The sequence below is a fragment of the Salvelinus fontinalis genome, chromosome 6, assembly GCF_029448725.1.
Source record: "Salvelinus fontinalis isolate EN_2023a chromosome 6, ASM2944872v1, whole genome shotgun sequence".
NCBI lineage: Eukaryota > Metazoa > Chordata > Actinopteri > Salmoniformes > Salmonidae > Salvelinus > Salvelinus fontinalis.
The window spans coordinates 43,773,605-43,795,681 of record NC_074670.1 but is presented as its reverse complement, the minus strand read 5'-3'; the positions used below and the strand labels follow the sequence as shown (position 1 = coordinate 43,795,681).

The 22,077-nt window shown below is 42.6% G+C and overlaps 1 protein-coding gene across 7 annotated transcripts in view; it reads left to right on the top strand.

The window, feature by feature from the left end:
- The window catches only part of csnk1a1 (casein kinase 1, alpha 1), a 33,957-nt gene extending 16,893 nt beyond the window's left edge, over positions 1-17,064 (top strand). Inside the window, exons 5-12 of one of the 7 annotated variants that reach the window (XR_008759962.1) lie at positions 2,274-2,357; positions 4,916-5,055; positions 5,985-6,063; positions 10,388-10,462; positions 11,124-11,230; positions 11,570-11,682; positions 12,310-12,408; positions 15,183-17,064. Coding sequence is in view for 4 of the 7 variants with exons in the window: in XM_055926525.1 (XP_055782500.1) it covers positions 2,274-2,357; positions 4,916-5,055; positions 5,985-6,063; positions 10,388-10,462; positions 11,124-11,230; positions 11,570-11,718; positions 15,183-15,190 (642 nt within the window). In the remaining 3 variants the exon portion in view is untranslated. Of the gene's footprint in view, positions 1-2,273; positions 2,358-4,915; positions 5,056-5,984; positions 6,064-10,387; positions 10,463-11,123; positions 11,231-11,569; positions 11,724-12,309; positions 12,409-15,182 lie in introns of those variants that run through there. The other 6 variants (XR_008759961.1, XR_008759963.1, XM_055926528.1 and 3 more) reach the window with 6 other exon arrangements.
- Positions 17,065-22,077: the final 5,013 nt, after the last annotated feature.

Here is a 22,077-nt window from a genome sequence, read left to right as displayed (position 1 = left end):
CTGCCTTTGTTTTATACAACGTTGTGTGAAGTGATACAAGTAGCCCAAATGATCTTGTTTTTGTACGCTTTGGTGGTGCCAAGTATTCTTTTGTAGAAAATATAATCCTCAGTGAGGCAAATCATGTGATTTATTTTCTTTGAATAGGCTACGTGTCCTTGGTAATGGACATTTTTTTAAGGCTAATTGTTTATGGTTGGTTTAGTCCACTTGTTAAGGATGGAATGGTTTTGGTAGTCACATTAATTAAGGTGCTTTTACGACCAGGTAATTACAAGCCCTGAGGTTTCTTATAGTTGTGCATCTCTTTCAGATCATAGACAGGTGTTAGAAAGACAAAAAAAAAAGGCTTCTGCATGATGTGTAATCCCATTTATTCTTTTCCCCCTTGCAGAAAATAATTAAGGCGTTTTTGTGAATCGTTTTTCATATACCAACTGTATTCAAGTTGCCTGATTTGTATTTTGTTTTTAAATAACTTACTATTTTGAGCCCTTGCAGACAGGCAACATTTGGCAAAGTTAAAGCAGGAACGCGTGTGTTTTAACACATACCTGTCCACGTGAACTGTGGAGGTTGTTAGTGTTATGTGATATCGACTTATCAGTCAGCGACAGGCTAGTCTAATCAAAACGAAGCAGTACCTTTTGGGTACTCGAGCGTTGAAGCCTGTATTACCATTTTTGGCAGTGCTGTCTGGAATAAGTGTTTACCATTGTGTGTCTGTGTGAATGCCAGCCTCAAGCTTCTTTTTTACATACACATGAAATTGTCACTTTTTTTATTTTATTTTATTTTTTTACTAAACTCCACCAATATTTATAAAGGTGCACATACACTCCTTTTGGACTGCAAGCTCTGACACCCAAACCCGCCCGAGAAGTCTTGCGCAGGATGTGCACTGAACTCAATGGATGGGAAGACATGGCAGAGCAGTAGCTTTTGCGAACCCCCACTCTATCCTCTTGATGTTTAAATCAACTGCCTTTCTCTTCACCTGAACTTACTCTGCATTCTGCTTCCAACCTGCTCTTTTACAATGGTGCTTATTGTACCCAAAAGCCTTTAATTCAGAAAGTGTGTTTCTGAAGTAGTCTTCATTTGGACATATCGCCATTGATGTAAATCTAACGTTTTGCTAACAGTAGAGTGAAGAGCAATAGTTAAACTTTAACCCCCCCCACTCTTTTTAATAGGTGGCAAGTGTACACCTCACCAACAATAGATTTTTCCCTATGGTTTGGAGAGTGATACTCAGCTTGGCATCATTGTAAACTAATTGCTTGTTTTGTTGCTTTGTCCTGGGCTGCTCTATTGAAATCTAAGTAAGAGCCACTATCACAAAGGCTGTCCTGTCATGCGTCTCTTGCAGCAATGCTAAATCTACTCCATGTATTGACGGCTCCATGCAGATTAATTCATGCTCCTTTCTTACTGCACGCTTTTCCTCTGTTTTGCGCTGTAGAGCTGCTCATTGCCAGATTGGGCTTTTCCAAAGTATTCTACCCTCTTCCTTACTGAAGGTTTCCACCGTTTCCAAGCCATCAGAATAAACTTTTAAACAATTATTTGATCCATTGCTTCCTGTGAGATCTCAAGGAGGTGATGGGGTTGGGTGGCTGTGTTGTTTTACAAAGCTTTTTCACACATTGTTAAATGAGTGCCCATTTTAGGGAATGGCCTTAATTATTTGCCTCCTCTTTTAACCCTAGTTGTGCCAGTAAGTCAACTGCATATTGTGTTCTGTACCCAGACAGACTGTTACTCCAAATTTGTATAATGATTATTGTAAAAAGCACTTCTACTGGTGTGGCACTGCTAGCGTTAAATGCTGCAATATCAAAAAGCCACTGCAAAGTCAAAATCGCAAAACAGGTTTGGAAATAAGTGTTTGCTTTCTTAGCAAGATAAACTAATTTAGGGATTGGGCAGTTATATTGACTTCAGTTCTGCCTCTGAATGAAATTGGTATGGCAGTGTGGACTGTATATTCTGCAGGACCCCCCCCCCCCATCTGCTTAGTCTAAATACTGGCTTGCAACTAAGCCCAGGCTGACTTCTCTAGGAAGTCCTCCCACAGTCTGACTCCTCTCTGATTTTAGCTCATATGCTTGCTGGTGGACGAAGGATGGCCTTGGGCTTTCTCTCCCCCTCCCATTTTCCTCCCTCTCCTCCCGTTCTTTTTCTGAGCCTTGGTGTTGCCTGTCTGCGCTGGCCTTGTGGGGTTGTCAGCAATCCTGTTTGATGCACTGCACCCTCTATTGTTTGTTCAGTGTTTAGAATCTCCAGTGGGGAAGAGGAAAAGAAGCTTGGCTGTTAGTTCTTCTCAGGACCCATCTTTCTCAGGATTAAACCAGGTCTGAAACCACAACCGCCTCTTAATACTCCCCCAAATTCTGTTGACTTTTTTTTTTAGACTTTTTTTTTTACACCATTTAGAAGCAGTACTACTACTTTTTATTTCTTTGATTTGGTCAATATTTTATGACCACTGTATTGGCATTAAACCAGACACACATGCTAAACAGATCTAGAGATTAACACCAAATCCAGATTGCAGGGATCTGAGAGTAGGTGGATAAAGGACATGGTGACTAGTAGCGGAGATGCTGTTGAATTTTCAAGATTATGATTTTATTTGTTGAAGGGACACGCTCCTCTCATTTGAAGTGGTCATGGCGCTAATTGATATTTTGGATGCTTTTCCATTTCCTTGGAGCTGTTTCACTGAGTTTAGTGCCTGCTATACACAAGATTATTTTATCTTCTTGGTTTCCCAGATTATCATCGCCTTCTGGGTTTTAGAATACTCAACCAAGGAAAATATCAGTCACTAACCCTTATGACTAGTGTGTCCATTTCAAGTGACCGTGCTGGCCAAAACGAGCCAATATTGAGGTGAGATCACGGCAATTTTTCAAGTTCCTAAAGAGTTTCTGTCTGCTCAGTACAACTGTAGCTACTTGGTTTATATGACTTGCACCTTGGCATTACAGAGAAGGGATAACTGGGCCATGTGGCTGTGAAAACTGTGCTGTGGTGATTGCCAGTTGCTCTGGAACAGAGGGCTATGTGGCAGCATTTGAGCTGGTCTGAACCAGCTGCCTGTTAAGAGACTGCTGCTGACTTCACAGGCTGCCTAGCCTGGCCAACTGTTGGCCAGAAGCCAGAGGCACAATGAGCAGGGGGGAAAAAAGGAGTGTTTGGAAATGCAGGGCCTGGAAAGCCCGAATGAAGACCTGCACGGCAGATGGGTGTGGTTAGGTTATGCGTGCTTGCAGACCTACAGTTCAACATCAAGTTGGAAGAGAACTAGACTGTGCTTGAAGGCTAATTACTAGTATGGCTTTGCATAACCAGAACCCTCAGTCAGAAAATGATGATGCATACTTTGACTTAGCTTTAAAGCTATCTAGATTTGTGTTCCTTTGTTTCACAGTTTGGTTTGTTATGATGGGCCTGTTGAGTCAAAATGGTTGTTTTTAAGATTGTTTCAGTATGTTGACAAAAATTGTTCCAGTAGGAACCAAAAATCCAAGAAATCGTAGTGACTCCGCATGTTAGAGCTGAAACCAACATGTATGTATTTTGAAGGTCATTGGCCTGTGAGCTAAGTATTTTTTGCAAGGTAACTGCCCCCCCCCCCCCCCCCCCCCTTTCACAATTGCCATTGATGTTGTAGCAGTATGTTAACATCTATTTTACATTTACATTTAAGTCATTTAGCAGACGCTCTTATCCAGAGCGACTTACAAATTGGTGCATTCACCTTATGACATCCATTTTCCTTCAATATTAGTGAATGGAGAAAATGGGAAGCATTTGGTCAGAACAGGTCACTTTTTTGTAAAAAGGTTGTGTATTTGGACCACATTTTTGATTGTTCAAATTATGAAGTTAACTTTCAGCAATCCTTTGACTGTACGCATTGTTTGTGCATGTTCTGTAGGCTTAATAGTTGACCGACGTCTTACCAGATAGCAGCTTACTTTAATTTAACGCATTCTTGGTTTACTGTTTCAACGATGTAAGTTTAGTGGAATTTCCCATGCTTTTGTTCTGTGAAAGCTGGAATATGCTATTTAGGGTAGTCACTCGCCTTGCTACATTGTGTATTTATTGACTCTTAATGTTCCGTTCTGCCTGCAATAAACTTCCTATTGTACCAAAGCAAAAGGTACCTCAGGACAGAAGAAAAAGGCGCACGTTAATGAATAACGTGGAAACGTGAGTTAGTTTGCAGCAAGTGGACGCTTGCGTGTGGAACTGCCTTTTCTCCCGGCCAGACTTCAGATGGAAGCGTCCAAATAACATTTTACGGTTGGCGTAGCTATTTGTCTTGACAACAGGAAATGTTTGAATCCCTGGCTGAGCCAAGCAAGCAGAGACATGGCTGAGTGGATCCGTTTCAATACGACTACAGCCGTCAGTCAGTGCTGCCTCAGTGAAACACTTCTGTTGGGCGAGGCATTTTCTCAGGGACTGCAACCTGCAGTTGTGCGTGGGAGTAGAGTGGAGTAGTATGGCAGGCGGTCCACAAATTTAGATGTCATTCCGATCCAAGACAGACTTTGAAGGCCGACACTTTCAACAACCTTAGAGGGCTGTTAGTAGGCAGGGAGAAACGTTCTTGAGTTTCCTGCAGAAATTCCATTTGCCTCAGACTTTGACCCCTGGGTGTTTTCCTGATCCTGCCGTCACATGGCCAGCATTGTTTTCATAGATAACAATGAGGGGCCTTGAGAATGGCTGCTTCTCTAGTCAAATGGTACACCAGGCAAAGCAGGAAATTGGAAGAATAGACCCATGGTCTCTCACAGCTCCAGCCTCCAATTTTGTCAACCGCTCCTCTGAATCGAGAACTTTAAAATGTGTTTATTTTTTATTTATTTTTCTCTCCCCCCTCCTTTTACAGTTGTTCCTCATTGACTTTGGTCTGGCCAAAAAATACCGGGACAACCGGACACGACAGCACATACCCTACAGAGAAGACAAAAATCTCACAGGCACAGCTCGCTATGCCAGCATCAACGCACATCTGGGAATCGAGCAGAGGTAAGAGCAGTTCAGCACCCAGTAATATATTTCAGCTTTCGCTGGATATTCTCTAATCCTTCCTCGTTTGTACACTTGTAGGCCACAGTGGCTAGGTTCTTAGGTCTTAATATGTTGGTTAATGGGTCTCTTTCCCCACTTATATCGGTATCCACTCATTGTTTTTTGTGGCGTGAAGGAGCTTTTGTTTGTTACTGCTGAGGCTGCAGAGTGGATCTCAAATTACTTGTCCTCATGATGGCCAAGCTGCTCCCATTGGTCACTCTAGAATCTAGCTGCCACCAACGGCTGCACTTCCCATTGACCCAGATTACCAGTTTTGACCAATGGGGCCATGTAATTTAGCCAGATGCTCCCCTTATCCACCATTGCTCTGTATTGAGCTGTAATGTAAGCAATTAAGTCAGACTGGAGGTGTTTTTCCCTTTATCTTTTGACATACCAGTATGGTATATGGCCGCAACCTAAGCTTGCAGTAATTTTCATAACCTTGATTCATTGCAAACATTGCCTTTCGTGATAAGATGATAGAATTTAACATGGTTAGAAATCCTATTGTTCCCTTGTTTAAACGAGCTCTTTATGGATGCTCATTTTCATGCTGTCATTTTAAGAATTCAGTTGGGATATGAAAAAACACAAAGCATGTGGCTGCTTCACTGAGCCGTGCCCCAAAAACAAAATTTGTGAAGGAGGAAAGGATTGCCTTCTGTTAAAACACTATAACAGGATAGACACCCCACCCTCTTGGAATCTCAGAATTCAACTAGACTAGTAAAATGGTCTCAGTGGTCTGGAAGTTGGTACAGTCTTGTACAAATCAGCTGTTACAAAAGGCCTTGAGATGAATGTGAAATGTGTTGCGCTTGAACTAACTGAGATGTATTACCATTGTACATGCACTGAATGCCAAATGTCTTTCTTTCCAGTCGCCGAGATGACATGGAGTCGCTAGGATACGTCCTGATGTATTTCAACAGAACCAGCCTGCCCTGGCAGGGACTAAAGGTAGGCCAGGCAGGTACTCTAGGGCCCCCTGTCCACTAAATAGGTGGTTAATATTTCATTCACTCGCCACAGCTTTTTTGCCTCCTGCTACTAGGCTTTTTTTCCTCTTACATTTTTCTCCCCAGCTGTCTCATAACATCAATTTCAGCTGCTTTACCATTTTCATGACTTCACATTGGATTCATTTTTTACTCAAGCTGAATGGTTTAAGTAGTTTTGTCCTCTGACAACTTCAGGGAATCAATTTAACATTGTGTGATGTGCCTCGTACATTGCAGGGTAGCTTGTTAGCGAGTCTTACTAGTAGATTATCCTTAACTTTCCATTCAAGTTGTGGTGTTCCTTGAGGTCAGCTACTTCCCAGAGGTTCTGCTAGCTACCTTATATATTTTTTTATTCATATATCCTGCAGAGAAATGGGGTGCCTCGAATGTACAGTTTTATGCTCTTTGTAACCTCACCTAGACTTGCGTTTACAACATCGCCCTTTCTGACGTGGCAAAAATCAGTGTGAGGCGCTTAATTTACAACGAGCAGGGTTAAATGGGTAACACGAGGTCTGTGCTTTGTCTAATTTACATGTAACAGCAGCCTGCAGTACTAGTGCTTGAAACTCAAGTCCTCGGAAAGGTGTTGGGTGTACAGTGCCTTCAAAGTATTCATACCGCTTGACTTTTTACACATTTTGGTACAGCTTTTTTATTTTTTATTAAAACCTTTATTCAACTAGGAAAGTCGGTTAAGAACAGTCTTATTTACAATGACTGCCTACCTCGGCCAAACCCGGACGATGCTCGGACAATAGTCCGCCGCCCTATGGGACTCCCAATCACGGCCGGATGTGATGCAGCCTGGATTCGAACCAGTTACTGCAGTGACGCCTTTTGCGCTGAGATGCAGTGCCTTAGACCGCTGCGCCACTAGGGAGCCTCAATTTCAAATGAAAACTTTTTTGTCACTGGCCTACATACAATACTCCATAATAAAAGATTTTAGAAATCTGAACAAATTACACGGAACAAAACTATAAACGCAACATGTAAAGTGTTGATCCATGTTTCATGAGCTGAAATAAAAGATCCCAAATGTTGCATACGCACAAATATTATTTTGTGCACATGTTTATCCTTGTTAGTGAGCAGTTCTCCTTTGCCAAGATAATCCATCCACCTGACAGGTGAGGAATATTAAGAAGCTGATTTTTTTTTTTTTTTTTTTCACCTTTATTTAACCAGGTAGGCTAGTTGAGAACAAGTTCTCATTTGCAACTGCGACCTGGCCAAGATAAAGCATAGCAGTGTGAACAGACAACAACACAGAGTTACACATGGAGTAAACAATAGACGAGTCAATAACATGGTAGAAAAAAGAGAATCTATATACAATGTGTGCAAAAGGCATGAGGTAGGCAATAAATCGAATAATTACAATTTAGCAGATTAACACTGGAGTGATAAATCATCAGACGATCATGTGCAAGAAGAGATACTGGTGTGCAAAAGAGCAGAAAAGTAAATAAATAAAAGCAGTATGGGGGGTGAGGTAGGTAAATTGGGTGGGTAGTTTACAGATGGACTATGTACAGCTGCAGCGATCGGTTAGCTGCTCGGATAGCAGATTTTTAAAGTTGTTGAGGGAGATAAGTCTCCAACTTCAGAGATTTTTGCAATTCGTTCCAGTCGCAGGCAGCAGAGAACTGGAAGGAAAGGCGTCCAAATGAGGTTTTGGCTTAAGGGATGATCAGTGAGATACACCTGCTGGAGCGCGTGCTACGGGTGGGTGTAGCCATCGTGACCAGTGAACTGAGATAATGCGGCACTTTGCCTAGCATAGCCTTGTAGATGACCTGGAGCCAGTGGGTCTGACGACGAACATGTAGCGAGGGCCAGCCGACTAGGGCATACAGGTCGCAGTGGTGGGTCGTATAAGGTGCTTTAGTAACAAAACGGATGGCACTGTGATAAACTGCATCCAGTTTGCTGAGTAGAGTATTGGAAGCTATTTTGTAGATGACATCTCCGAAGTCGAGGATCGGTAGGATAGTCAGTTTTACTAGGGTAAGTTTGGCGGCGTGAGTGAAGGAGGCTTTGTTCCGGAATAGAAAGCCGACTCTAGATTTGATTTTGGATTGGAGATGTTTGATATGAGTCTGGAAGGAGAGTTTGCAGTCTAGCCAGACACCTAGGTACTTATAGATGTCCACATATTCTAGGTCGGAACCGTCCAGGGTGGTGATGCTAGTCGGGCGTGCGGGTGCAGGCAGCGAACGGTTGAAAAGCATGCATTTGGTTTTACTAGCGTTTAAGAGCAGTTGGAGGCCACGGAAGGAGTGTTGTATGGCATTGAAGCTCGTTTGGAGGTTAGAGAGCACAGTGTCCAGGGAAGGGCCGGAAGTATACAGAATGGTGTCGTCTGCGTAGAGGTGGATCAGGGAATCGCCCGCAGCAAGAGCAACATCATTGATGTATACAGAGAAAAGAGTCGGCCCGAGAATTGAACCCTGTGGTACCCCCATAGAGACTGCCAGAGGACCGGACAACATGCCCTCCGATTTAAACAGCATGATCATTACACAGGTGCACCTTGTGCTGGGGACAATTAAAGGCCACTCTAAAGTGTGCAGTTTTGATACACAACACAGTGCCACAGATGTCTCAAGTTGAGGTAGCATGACATTGGCATGCTAACTGCAGGGATGTCCACCAGAGTTGTAGATCAAATTCTCTGGCAACATTTCTCTACCATAAGCCACCTCCATTGTTTTAGAGAATTAGTCAGTACTTCCAAACAGCCTCACAACTGCAGACCACGTGTAGCCATGCCAGCAGAGGACCTTCATCTGGCTTCTTCACCTGCGGGAGCATCTGAGACCAGCCACACGGACAGCTGATGAAACTGAGGAGAATTTCTGTCTGCAATAAAGCCATTTTTGTGGGGAAAAGTACCCAAGTGGGTGCCCTTGCCCAGTCATGTGAAATCCATAGATTAGGGCTTAATTTATTTCAATTGACTGAACTCTAGCTCAGTAAAATTGTTGCGTTTTGTATGTTTGTTCAGTATAACGAAAAGCTGAAATGTCTTGGGTCAATAAGTTCCCCTTTGTTATGGCTAGCCTAAATAAGTTAAGGAGTAAAAATGTGCTTAGCAAGTCACAAGTTACATGGACTCTTTCTGTGTGCAATAAGTGTTTAGCATGATTTGCGAATGAGTACCTAATCTCTGTACCCCACACATACAATCATCTGTAAGGTCCCTCTGTCAGGCAGTGAATTTTAAACACAGATTCAACCACCAAGACCAGGGATGTTTTCCAATGCGTCGGAAGAAGGGCACCTATTGGTAGATGAAAACAAAGTGTTATGTTTTGGGCAAATCCAATAGAACACATTATTGAGTGACACACTCCATATTTCCAAGTATAGTGGTGTTGCATCATGTTATGGGTATGCTTGTAATAAGGACTGTGGATAAGAAAAGGAATGGAGCTAAGCACAGGCAAAATCCAAGTGGAGAACCTGGATTAGTTTGCTTTCCATCACAGGGAGATTAATGACCTTTTCTGCAAGATAGTAACCTAAAAAACAAGGTCAAACCTACATTGGAGTTGTTAAAAAAGAAGGCAGTGAATCTACTTAAATCTATGGTAAGACCTGAAATGGTTGTCCAGCAATGATCAACAACTGATTTTGACAGAGCTTAAAGAATAATGGGCATATGTACAATCCAGGTGTGGAAAGCTCTTAGGGACCTATCCAGAAAGACTCCGCTGTAATCGCTGGCAAAGGTGCTTTTGCAAATTATTGACTCCGAGGTTTGAATACTTATGTAAATGAGATTTCTGTATTTCATTTGTAATAAATGAGCAAAGAAACTTGTTCACCTTGTCATTATGGGGTATTGTGTGTAGATGGGTGAGATATATATTTTGAGGTCAGGTTGTAACACAACTTACCTGGTAGAATGAGGGTTAATAAAAGCATGTGGAATAAGTCGAGGGGTATGAATACTTTCTGAAAGGCCTACAGCACCAAGCCTTTCTTTACATGCATACAGCCCCAATTGCTCGGCCTAGCGAGATGGACTAGGTCGTGAAACACCACTTGTGTACACACATTTGACCCATGAGTAGTCTAGTACAAAATAACACAACTTTCTCTAATGGCCCAATATTTCAGTGCTATAAATCACATCAGGCCAAGCAAATTCCTCATTCTGTTATGTTGTTTATAGGCCACTGATCTCACCGGGGGTGAAGGAAAACTGCAAAGGGTAGTGTTAAACTGTGGTGCACAACATTTTCATTTCTCGCCCACATGTTCCACAGGCTGCCACAAAGAAACAGAAGTACGAGAAGATTAGCGAGAAGAAGATGTCGACTCCAGTCGAGGTGTTGTGTAAGGTGAGCGTGTTAAACCATAGAACAGTGTTTCCCAAACTCGATCCTCGGGAACCCAAGGGCTGCATGTTTTTGCCCTAGCACTACACAGCTGATTTCAAATGATCAACTAATCATCAAGCTTTTGATCATTTCAATCAGCTGTGTAAAGGGATTCCACTGTGTTAAATTGATCAACTCCGTGACACGCCGTGCCGCTATTTTTAGTCAGGGTCACAGGGACCGAAAGGTAGATACTTACTATGGAAGTCGAGAGATTACTGGAGTCCATGAGTGGCCACATCAGCCAGTGAAGTATGTGCCTTGTAACAGTTGAAGGCTTTCTCTCATAGTGTACAAGAGCAGAGATGGTGGCTGGAGGTGCTAATCTAATCCAGTCTTTAAATAGTGGCTGTTATGCATAGTCTTGGAACTGAAAGCATAGTGGCCATTGGTCATTAAAATACCTAAGTAGCTGGCTGAGAGTGCATGCTCAAGCCTTGCATTAGGCTGTGGAGTAACTTGTGTAACCTCACAATCACTTTTTTTTTCTGTCAGTGATTGCCCTTTTATTTTACCAAAACACATCTTAAAGTAATTTATTAGGCGCTGACCGTCATTGTACGGTATAATAACCAAAACAGTTGAAAATGGATAACATTCGATCTCCTACGCTTGTTTTCAGGGTTTCCCCGCAGAGTTTGCCATGTACCTGAACTACTGCCGTGGGCTGCGGTTTGAGGAGGCGCCTGACTACATGTACCTGCGTCAGCTTTTCCGCATTCTCTTCAGGTGCTCGTCATTTCTCAGCCTCTTACCTCTGTCCCCAAGGGAGCTGAAACACACACACCAAGTCATGTTTTTTTCTTCTTCTCAGTGTTAAGACACACAATGCAGAACAACGTTGTGTTAATAACAGATTGTACTAATGTTAATAGTGAAGTGTTTTTGTTTTTTTTAACAAGAATGTGAACGGACAAACTGTTGTAGGCCCTATGGTTTGCATGTAGTCCGTCTGCTTTCATGTATGATAAGGCTGAAAACAAATTCAGCCTTAACAGTAAAGAGGTATTTTTAATAAAGCAGAGCTCAGTGTGTCAATGTCTGAACGTGCGTGTGTGTTTTGTCCAGGACCCTGAACCACCAGTACGACTACACGTTTGACTGGACAATGCTGAAGCAGAAAGCAGCACAGCAGGCCGCGTCCTCAGGGGGACAGGGGCAACAGGCACAAACCCCTACAGGCAAGCAAACTGACAAACCCAAGAGTAACATGAAAGGTTAGTAGCAAAAAGCCAAGCGACGTTTGGAGTGCAAAAATGGAGACACCAATTGCTTTCATTTTCGTTCCCCCTTCAAAGTGTTAAAAAAAAAAAAAAAAAAAAAAAAGTGGATTTGGAACATTCTCTCCCACCAGATTAATGAGAGAAAAAAAAGTGTTAGTTCGAGGAGGCCCCCAAAAGATAAAGAGAAATTCAATTGGTCTGTCTTGCAGATGCAAAGACGTCCTTGGGAAATTTGACTACTAACTTTGTACCCAAATGTCTTTTATTCTTCTCTGGGACAAAGGGTTGGCTTTATCATCTTCTTTGGATGTTAAAATCATAGTGATTTCGCTCTTTTGAATTAACCCCTTCTCTAAATGGGATGTACGATTCACTCTTTCTCGCAATCATTGTTCCTGGATCTAACACTTGTTAATCTTTATTGGAATGCTCTAAAATACTTGGATGAGCAGGAGTGAGATTCTAACCACATACTAATAAAGGTTTCATACATGTTGGTGTAATGGTTAATAAATTGCTGTCTGTTTTCATGTGTAATTTAGTGCTCATGTGATGTGACTCTTGAATGACCTCTTTTAATTCCAGTCGCCCCCCTCCCTCTCGTAGAGGGTATCCCGGGTGCCCAGGGTTGATGGTGGAGGAGTCAAACCAATTTTTCAAAAAACCTGAAGCTGTTTTCATCAGGTGACGACTAGGATTTCCACAGGGATTAGGCTATAGCCCATTTAGATTTGTAATCTCTGGCATGAAATTGCAGGGCGGCCTTGTTGGATACCAACCACCTGACCTGTATTAGATTTAGTAGTAAAAGGCACGTTTACTACAAGTCAATGCCAACCCCCTATTACTTAAAACCACCACAAATAATATCTGTCGCATTGGCTTCATCAGACCTCACTGCTCCACACACACCACGCGTTTATCCACACACTGCATGGAGGACTCTAATGAAGCCCTCCCTCCGTTCCATGTGTATTAGTCCATGTGTGCCAGCTTGGTTCAGACGGCTTAGGCAGGGCTGAATTAAGTCCTCAATACACAATGGGAATCATCTGAGCTATGTGGATTAAGTATTTATTATTAGACCAAAAATGTTTTTGGGGGTTGAGTGCAGGTTAATTGGAGAGGTGGGAAAAAAGGCCCGATGTATGTTGGTGACGTGACACGGATGGCGCCCCTGAGAGGGCTCAGTGTATCAGTCCTGCTCTTCCCCAGCACGCCAGCCCCTCTGACTTAGCAGAGAGGCTACCATTTTGTGTGACGTATTGTTGGTGAAATCCTGTCCCAATAAAGGCTTCCGGTGGCTTAGATTTACTGATGGTTGTAGTTTTTCTTGTATGAGATGCTTTCTTCATGATGTCAGGCAAATCCTCTTCTGCCCCTCTCCGGGCACGACTAATGACAGTGCTCGGTCTCCGCTCTGCCGAGAAGAGCTTTGAAAGCCATTAAATATGAATATGAAATCAAAGCAGGAGGACACTGTCCGCCCTCCTTTCTCTTCCCCTCTCTTTCAAGGCACATCCCACATGATGGCAGTGAACAAGTGCTGTGAAGAGGCTAGTTTATAAATAGGATTTGCTGATGACGTGGTATTGGTCTAATCCTTTGTGCACTATGTCTGTTTTAGTATGTGGACTCCATGCGCACAGTTGAGCGCTGCTTATGTGCCTTCCCTGCAGGGGTGGAGAGATCAAAGTTTTCCCTACGTAACTGATTTTAAAAAAGGGACCTTTTGTTAACAGGACCCCCTGCTCACAAGCAAAGCTATAAAATGTATAAAAGGACATCTCTTTCTAAGGTCTGGTGACGGTGGTTATTTGTTCTCTGCTACTCTCTGTCCCTTTAAGATAACACTGCCAGTGAAGGGTGCTGAGTAGCCACAGCCAGGAATTTATATAGCCAAGCTCCGGCGTATTGGAGCTTGAAAGAACTTGTTTGGTTTCTTGGATACCAATTTGACTTGGCCACTCTGTTAGCCTTGTAACAATAGAAACCTTGTTAATGCGAGTTTGCGTTTCAGCCTTCTATTGCTCAATTGCCTCGTATTATATGATAGTTGTTTAGAGCATGCCACGTAGATATAATCAGGCAAACGTAAGTAGTTAACGCTCATAGCATACTCCATTGACCCAGGCCTTTACTCTTTCAAACATATCGATCATCATATGGTCATTTAGTGTCTGTAGGGCCTAAATATCATCGTCATGTTGCTGTGAAGTCTCCTAAAGGATATTTGCTGTGTTAGAAGAGGCGTGTTCTATTAATAGTTCGCATATGGAGAATTGAGCTGCCCTTTCACCCCTGTGAGTGTGACTGGTCTGTTACATCAGCTGGCCCCTCCACTCCAACGAAACGAAATACAGACACTTGAAACGGCAGGGACCTCCTCCTTCATATTAGTGTGTTATATTTTGTCATCGAACCAATGACTCACTTTGACGTCCATTAAATAAGCGAAAGCTCCAGAGCGTTTCATGTGTAATTCAGAACCATTACTTTGCTGATTTCTCCGGCGGTTGGATCCTCTGATGGCTCTCTGAACACGCTCCCATGTAATGCCTGCAGCAAAACTGCACCTTTGAATCCTACCACATCGGAGAGAATTGCTGTAGCAGAAGGAGGTGACTCAGGAGCGTTCGTGTCAAATTCTTCTCATATCACTCAGATCTGATGAGATCATGTCCAGACTTGAGCTGCAGTTATCTAAACCCACTCGGTGAGTCTCGAGAACGCATCATCAAGGTGTGAAGACTTGCTTGAGGAAGACAAAAGATTGTCAAAGCCCATGAGAAAGATTGAGGAATCCTCACACATCTTAGTGTTACCCAATCCTGTTCTGCCCATGTTCCTCTCCTTTGGATTGGTGCCTCTAAAGGCCAGCTGCTGAGCTGCATGGGTGTGGCTATGGAGAGGGAATACATGTCATTGGGTAATGGCTGTCTGTAAAGATTACTTCTCACTGCAGTGAAGCATGATGGGAGGTTGACTCACACAGGCAGGACACATCCCCGTTTGTCTTTTAGAAGTGTTTTTGTTATCTCGGTTGAACTATGCCCTTTAAAAGTAGATTTATTCATAAGACTCATTGTTTCCTTATTCGCTTTCCACTTGTCTTTCTGTCTATACCCATTCCCGGTACACTACACAGCTGCTGTTGTCTCCTGTACTAGTTGTGAACCTTTTTAAGGTGGTGGTGAATGTCTTCATTACAGGAGGCTCAGAGTAAATGTTTGATTCCCCCTCTCAGGCACTCTGCAGCAGTGGGTTCGAGCTTGCTGCAGAGCGGGACTGATGACTGGGCACTTTTTTTATTACAGGGCTGGAAAACTGCCGTGATTTACTTGGCCTTGTTGATAGCAGTCGCTCAACCCTTTTTTGATAAAGATAACCCGTTCTACTTGATGTGTAACCTATGGCCTCTGTCTCTTTGTCTCTCTCTCTTCTCGTTTCTCTTGCAGGTTTCTGAGCAGTAAGACAAAGAAATGCTAGACGAGTTGCCGTAACAGGATTTGCCTTCCAATCACACCCCGGCATCCAGGATCAAATTCACCAGAACCTGCCAGGCATTGTGGGCAACCATTTTTTTCCTGTTAAAGAACTTTCGTTCCATATACTATATATGTAATTGCTCTATATAGGTAACATGCTCTGCATATATCTATATATTGGTATGTATATACTATATCTACACAGAAAGCCGGCTTGGTATGGAATTTTACGAAGCTGTAGCCTTCTCTATTGTCCTGTCCCTGAAGATTTCTTTTTTTGTGTGTTTCTTCAAAACTGAAAATAAGACATGGTTGGCTCACTGCGGATGTTATTGTGCACATGGCAATACTTTCCCCTTGATACTTTCTCCCTCTGAGAGCTGCTGCTCGGGTGCCTGCCTCACCTCATGGCCCCCTGTCAGAGCAGCTTTGTCCCCATTCCCTCAGTCACCGAGCGTGGCACGATGACCCAGACACACGTCAGTCAGATTGAACATTTGAAACGACAATTTTCTCTTCCTTATTCAACTTTTTTCCCTCATTTTCAAGCAAAATGAAAGATGTAAACGGAAACTGTTTTCTTTGTTGTTATGAATGAATCCTGGGTATTTACTAAGCAAACATTGGATTTATTTAGTTTCTTTTCATAAAAAGGGTAATTAAGATTCTGCCTGCTGATATGTGCTAGAAGAGCTTCAAATGTGAAGATGAAAACAATTCTAGTGACTACTAGGTTTCTCTTTAGAACGCTGCATTAACTATATTGTACTTGGTATTCTGAAGTCTCAAACAATGAATAAAAAAGATCAACTCCACAAAAGCATATTCATTATAAATTAGGCACCACTTGACTAAATCTGTTTGGAAATTGCTTATTAAAAAAAATTACGCATCAATTCTTTTTATTTTTGGAGGTGTTAATGTCAATCGACAAATGTCGTTTTTTTTTATTGTTTTTTTTATTCATTGAGTTGTTATGATGGATGACATCAATGTTCTGTTTTTGAGAGAACCTCACACCACCCACCCTTCGGTTATCATTTTTATATACATGCATATATATACACTTTTTTTAAAGAATCAGATAACCTACTTTTTTTTCTTCAGTTTTATAGAGTTGTCGTTCCCTGTTATTGAATTGATCATTTTGGGGAAAGGGTGTTTTTGTTTGTTCTTCCTGCAACTAAATTTCGCTGCTGCTTAGAGTTTCCTCATTTTCGTTCTTTTTTTTTTATTGCCAAGATAGTTTTGGAGGGTTTCAATTCTGTATATGTGAGGGAAGAATAATTTGGATTTCTCTCAGCCTTTAGTCAAGACATGCACACTAGTAACTGTTTCTCCCACTCCCTATTACACCCCCTGACCCAGCTTTAGCTATTTTACAGCTGGACATTCTATAAAAGTGTAATTTATTCCCTTTAGCATGTCAGAATAAATTTAAATGACTTGTCAGAATCACTGTCCCAGTCTCAGTAATTTGAAGAAAACAACACATAGACTTCTGCCTTAGGCCCGGATGATGGGGGGGGGGACTACAATTTGACTTTACATTTGCTTGTCTTTACACATTTACGTGTTGACTACCACACAACCCTAGTATTTTGCGAATTTTTAAAACTTGAGACATCGGCAGGATTGGGGATAGATAAAAAGGAAAGATACAAAGGATTTGTCTAAATGTATGATCACTTGAGGCAAAGGGACACATTTGTGGAAATGTATTGCTGTAATCTAGAAAAAGCAGTTCCTGTGAAATATTGTTGGGGTGGTGGGTAGTTGTAGGTGCCTGTGGTGTTTTGAAGAAAAGATCTTCCCGGATTTATATCTGTAAATATTAAAATGGATTAAAATAGCTGTCGTGGAAAATTGTTTATCTACAACTCATAAAACTGGCTAAAACAAAGAAGAATCATGGCTGGCGGCAAGTCTTCAGTATAGGACTCACTCTTCCTCAATCTATACAATAGTAAAAAGTGTCAAAGGGGTTAGTCGAACAACCGAGAAGCGCTGGGAGAATTACACAATGGGTTTAAGGACAAAGTGCCATGCTACCCCCACCCCCTTACATAATGGAAATGGGTGATTCCAAGTAAAAATAGATGTCTGTGTGAGACTACCCCTTCCTCTGCTGAACAACATTATTGGGAGTGTGTGCATTGTTCTGTAGGGTCTGTCAGTGTAGTCATTCCTCTGGCAATCCTGCTTGGCCACTTCGTCAACAGGAGAATAACTTGCAAAGCTGGCAAGAAAATAAGTAGCAAAAGTGAGGTGCTCTATTTTTCAAAGATGTTACATCCTTCCATGGCACACAGGGCAATATATTATATCCCCCAGTGTATTTTTGGATAAGTGACTTGTATTTATTTTTGTTTGAATGCTACCTAACTGGGTTATCTTGAGAGTCCTAGAAGGGGCCTTGTGTGGCCATGACACCAGACTGCTGAGAGCCAAGTCATTCTCCAGGCAAGGAGGACAGGACGGCACAAGGATTGCAGCGGGGTGAATAAGGCCTGGTTGTCCTTTCATCCGTTGTGAGGTCGACACGCGTGGAAAGCAGCTGTTTGCAGAGAAAGAGGGAGGCCTCTGAGCGGACAAAGGGACGACCATGTCTGGAGTAAAGAAACGCCTGTCACAAAGGTGAGAGAGAGAGGTCAATAGAAATGGTAGGTCAAACTCAATCTCACAATTTGTATCTGAAGTCATTGGTGACCTTTTAGAAGGCGAAAGAACACACACCCCTATTTCAAAATGTTGAAATATTCACCCACAGCAGCACTCCCTAGAGTCTTGTAAAGGGGAGTATTTGGAAAAATAAGAGTATTCAGAAGAAACAGCCCGATTAAGGAGTCCCATTCATAATTATCTTTTAAGATTCATTCACCATCTCAGTAATAGAGGATCTATAACTACCCTAGGTGCCTCTTCATGAAAGGCTCAGAGCAGAGGAGTGGCCTCTACATAGGCAGATCCAGTGAGTGGTGGTGAGGTGTCACATGCTGATCATGCTCTGTTCCGCCCTCTTCCTGCCACCTACCAGGGCTGCTACTGCAGTGTAATGTAATCCCATTGCCATACTAAACCCTACCTCTCTTTGGCCTTGTCCTACCTTATCCATTTGCTCCCACTACAGACCAAGCAGGCACTAATGCTCACAACCCAAGGCATGCAGATGCATGTGGCCACTAGAAAGGAATTAGAGAACCTTTGTATAATGCTGGGAGGTGCTACAGAGGGCCTGCTCCCTTGACAGATAATTGAGTAGCAGCACCACCACACATGTCATTTCATAGTCATGTTAATTGAGGAAAACTTTATTTTCTTATCCTAATCCTAGTAATGTAATGTTTGCCCAGAACTTGTACACCATCAGCTTGAAGAGTGAAGACATAATATGGAGCAGATCCCAAAGGATAATTTTCAGAACATGATTTCTGACCCCGTTTCAGCGTTCCAACTGGGAGGGGGATCTTTAGGACAAAATGTAACCCTTTAAACAAGGACACGTATCGCAGGTGCTGATTGGCCATTCGATATTCACCCGTTGTTACAGGTTGTAAAAATAAATGTGCGGAATTAATTTATCATAAATGACTGTGATGCTTTTGACAACGTCTAAATGCGGCTACATTTACAGGAGCATGTTCAAGGGCGTATCGATGGATCGTTGCATATATAATTGTTTATGGATTCAATTGTAAAACTGCGTGTGTTCTGTGAAACAGAAACGTTATTATCTGCGTTGTGAACCTTGTACTATATGACAGAGACCGCGCCCCAATGTGGCGTCCTTGTGAAACTGCCGAGAGCTCGGAACAGAACAAAAGTATCACATTTCTATCTGTCGTGTCCCTACGTCAACCTATAGGCAGAACATTAAAAAAATGCGTTACATTTTGACTTCACAAGGCTACAGAAAAGTATATTAGTAAACACAGATACATATGCACCCTCTCATAAACCCACCCCATCCATCATGTGCAGATGTTTTTGCGGTCTGTCAGTCAACCCAATGATCAATAGAATTTAAAATATATATTTTCTATAGTTTCTCAATTATGTTGTTTGCTGTTGATGATATAGTAGGCTACTGTTGAGTTTCTATGCATAGAGGAACCCGAAAATGCTTGACTCACCTCATTTTCCAGTGTATAGCCTACCGTTAGATATTTATTTCAGGCTGTGTTTCTTACCTGCTAAATGAATGTGAATGGATTTGGTCATTAAAATAACCCCCATGTATAGTAACAACAATGTTGCATTCTCAATGGCCCACTTAATAGGTAAACTTTTCCTGCTACAAAACCAATCCTGGCTTTATTTTTAACACAGCTCATTTGCTTGCTTTTCTGAAGCAGCAAAACACATATTGTATTTTTCACCAAGCTGTGTAATATAAGACGCATTTGTGTGGCCTGTATTGTCTTTTTCACTGATTTTCTTTGTAGGCTAATTTTGTGGGTGTCCTTGTCGGACCTAGGTACTGTATAATCTTACATTAAGCATAAAGTGGGTCATATACAGCAGGTAGACTAGTGGTTAGAGCATTGGGCCAGTAACCAAAACGTTGAGATTCCACCTCAATCTGACTGGTGCTGTCTTGTGTATATGTATGCACTGTACTATATGGTGCAGTATGTACTGTTTCTGAACATTTGGTCATAAAACAAGACAACATGATCAGAAAAGCACAAGATTCCCAGAGTAAGTAAACATACAAGATCTGCTCGAAAGTGCCCATGGAACAAGTTGGACCTGAAGCGTAAATGTTCAGTCTAGGGGTTTATTTTGTGAGCCAGAATGACACAAAAGTCCCATCCATGGTTTCAGGTGGCTGTGGAGAGTCACTTCCTATGCTGGATCTTTCCCGCTCGACGGTAGGTATCATTCACGACTTATGCCAAGGCCCAAACAGCCATTCCCCTCCCTCCCTCAACGCTGTGCTGTAATCTGTCACACAATACCGGGAGCAACTGATACCCATGATCCTGCACCTGGCCCAACACATGTCTGACTACATGAGGGAGCACCGGGGTTCTCCCTTTCACACCTAGCGGAGAAGGGAAGCGGCCTGTCGGCCTGGCAAAGTGCTGGTCAAACATTATGGTTTTACTTGTGACTCAGATAAGGGGTTGAGCTGGGCCGCACCCAACTCAAGGTGTGTTGCTGTCGGCTTAATCAGCGGGTAAGGGAAGTGTGCGTGTGTGCGCGTGTCCGCGTGTGTGAACTCAGGTGCCTCTGCACGCCATTTACGGCTAATTGTGCCGCTCCCTTCCTGTGAGTCATCATCACATGAAGTTTCGGTGGCAGATTCCCTCCAAGCCTATGGAATTTGCATCTAACATGTCGTCGCCCATACCACCCCCTACCCCAGACATTAAGAAGGTATGAGGAGGAGCAGATAAACCAGACCACCTTGATCAGATAGTATTTAAATGTGAAACGCCTCAAGTTATCACCCTTAAAATTACCAGGCCATATCTTAAAGGGTCTATGTCTATTGTATTTGAATTCTCGTTCATTGGAGAACACATGCTAAACTATCTTTCATAGGTTACTTTATAATCATTTTGTGTACCATGGATAACCCTCGCAGCCTAGTGAGTTAGTTGAGCTTTGACATACAGAATGGTTGACATGCAATCTGGGAAATGCCAATTCCCCAGTCCAAAGAGAGGCAAGAAAATGCCAGAGTAAAGTCTTAACTACTTCCTTGTGTGTCTGTTAATGGTTTAAGTGTTTAGTCATTTGATGTTGGTCAATTCATAGTGCTAAAGTTGTCAACATCTATCTTGAAAACAGCATTTCATCTTCACAGCAAGTATAACCCTGTCTCAGATTCATACACCCACCCACAGACATTCTTACAGAAAAGCCATTGAAGTCAAAGGTCAACAGATTTGAAGTATGACCGTGTTTATTTACTGCTGTGAAGTACACGACAAATAGCCTTCTCTTTGTCGCCTCTGAGTCACAGGAGGTTGGTGGCACCTTCATTGGGGAGAACAGGCTCGTGGTAATGGCTGGAGCGTCATAAGTGGAACGGTATCAAATTCAACAAACACATGGTTTCCATGTGTTTGATGGCATTTCATTTGCTCCGTTCCAAATCAAATTTTATTTGGCATCATTATTATTTTTTCCAGTCATCATTATGAGCTGTCCTCCCCTCACTAGCCTCCACTGCTCTGAGTGGATTCCAGTGGGCAAGTAGAGCCAAACGTGACCAAGCACTTACAGCCTAGACAGCCCAGTAGTGCCTTGTGTGTGTGGGGGCCCTGAGGAGTTTCCAGATAACCTTGCAGGGAGTGAGTGTTAAAGGGCCAGCCTCTCTCACTCGAACTCTCTCTCACCGCCTGCCTTCCTACTCCTATGCTGTGCCTTTTACTTTCCTTCGCTCTCTGCCATGAAGACCCTCTTACACGTGACTGCAGGGAGGCTTGAGTAGAACAAGGGAACATTTACCATGGTGGTGCTCCTGTCTTTCTTATACCAGACAGTAGAAAGCTTCTCAGATCTATGCAGCCCAGACTGTGTTCCATGTCTAGTAGACTCTCAATGGAGGGATAGATTTTATTGTGTAGCGAAGCTCTTATGAATGTGAGTATCTATCCATCTTCCGACCTACATTGATATGAGTCACTGTACATGTGCTTCCTGCATGCCTGAAGGGGGAGTTTGTATAGCAGCAGTTTCTGGAGCTTGAAAGAAAGAATACATTCCCAGAGATTTGAAAATAAATCTCTGTTATAAGTGAGTTCAGTTTCGTCTCCCTTTTCCTGTTCCTCAAATAAAGGTTCTTATGCCTTTGTTTTACATATCCTATCAACAGTGTACAGTCCCCTGCCTGTAGTCATACGAACTTTGT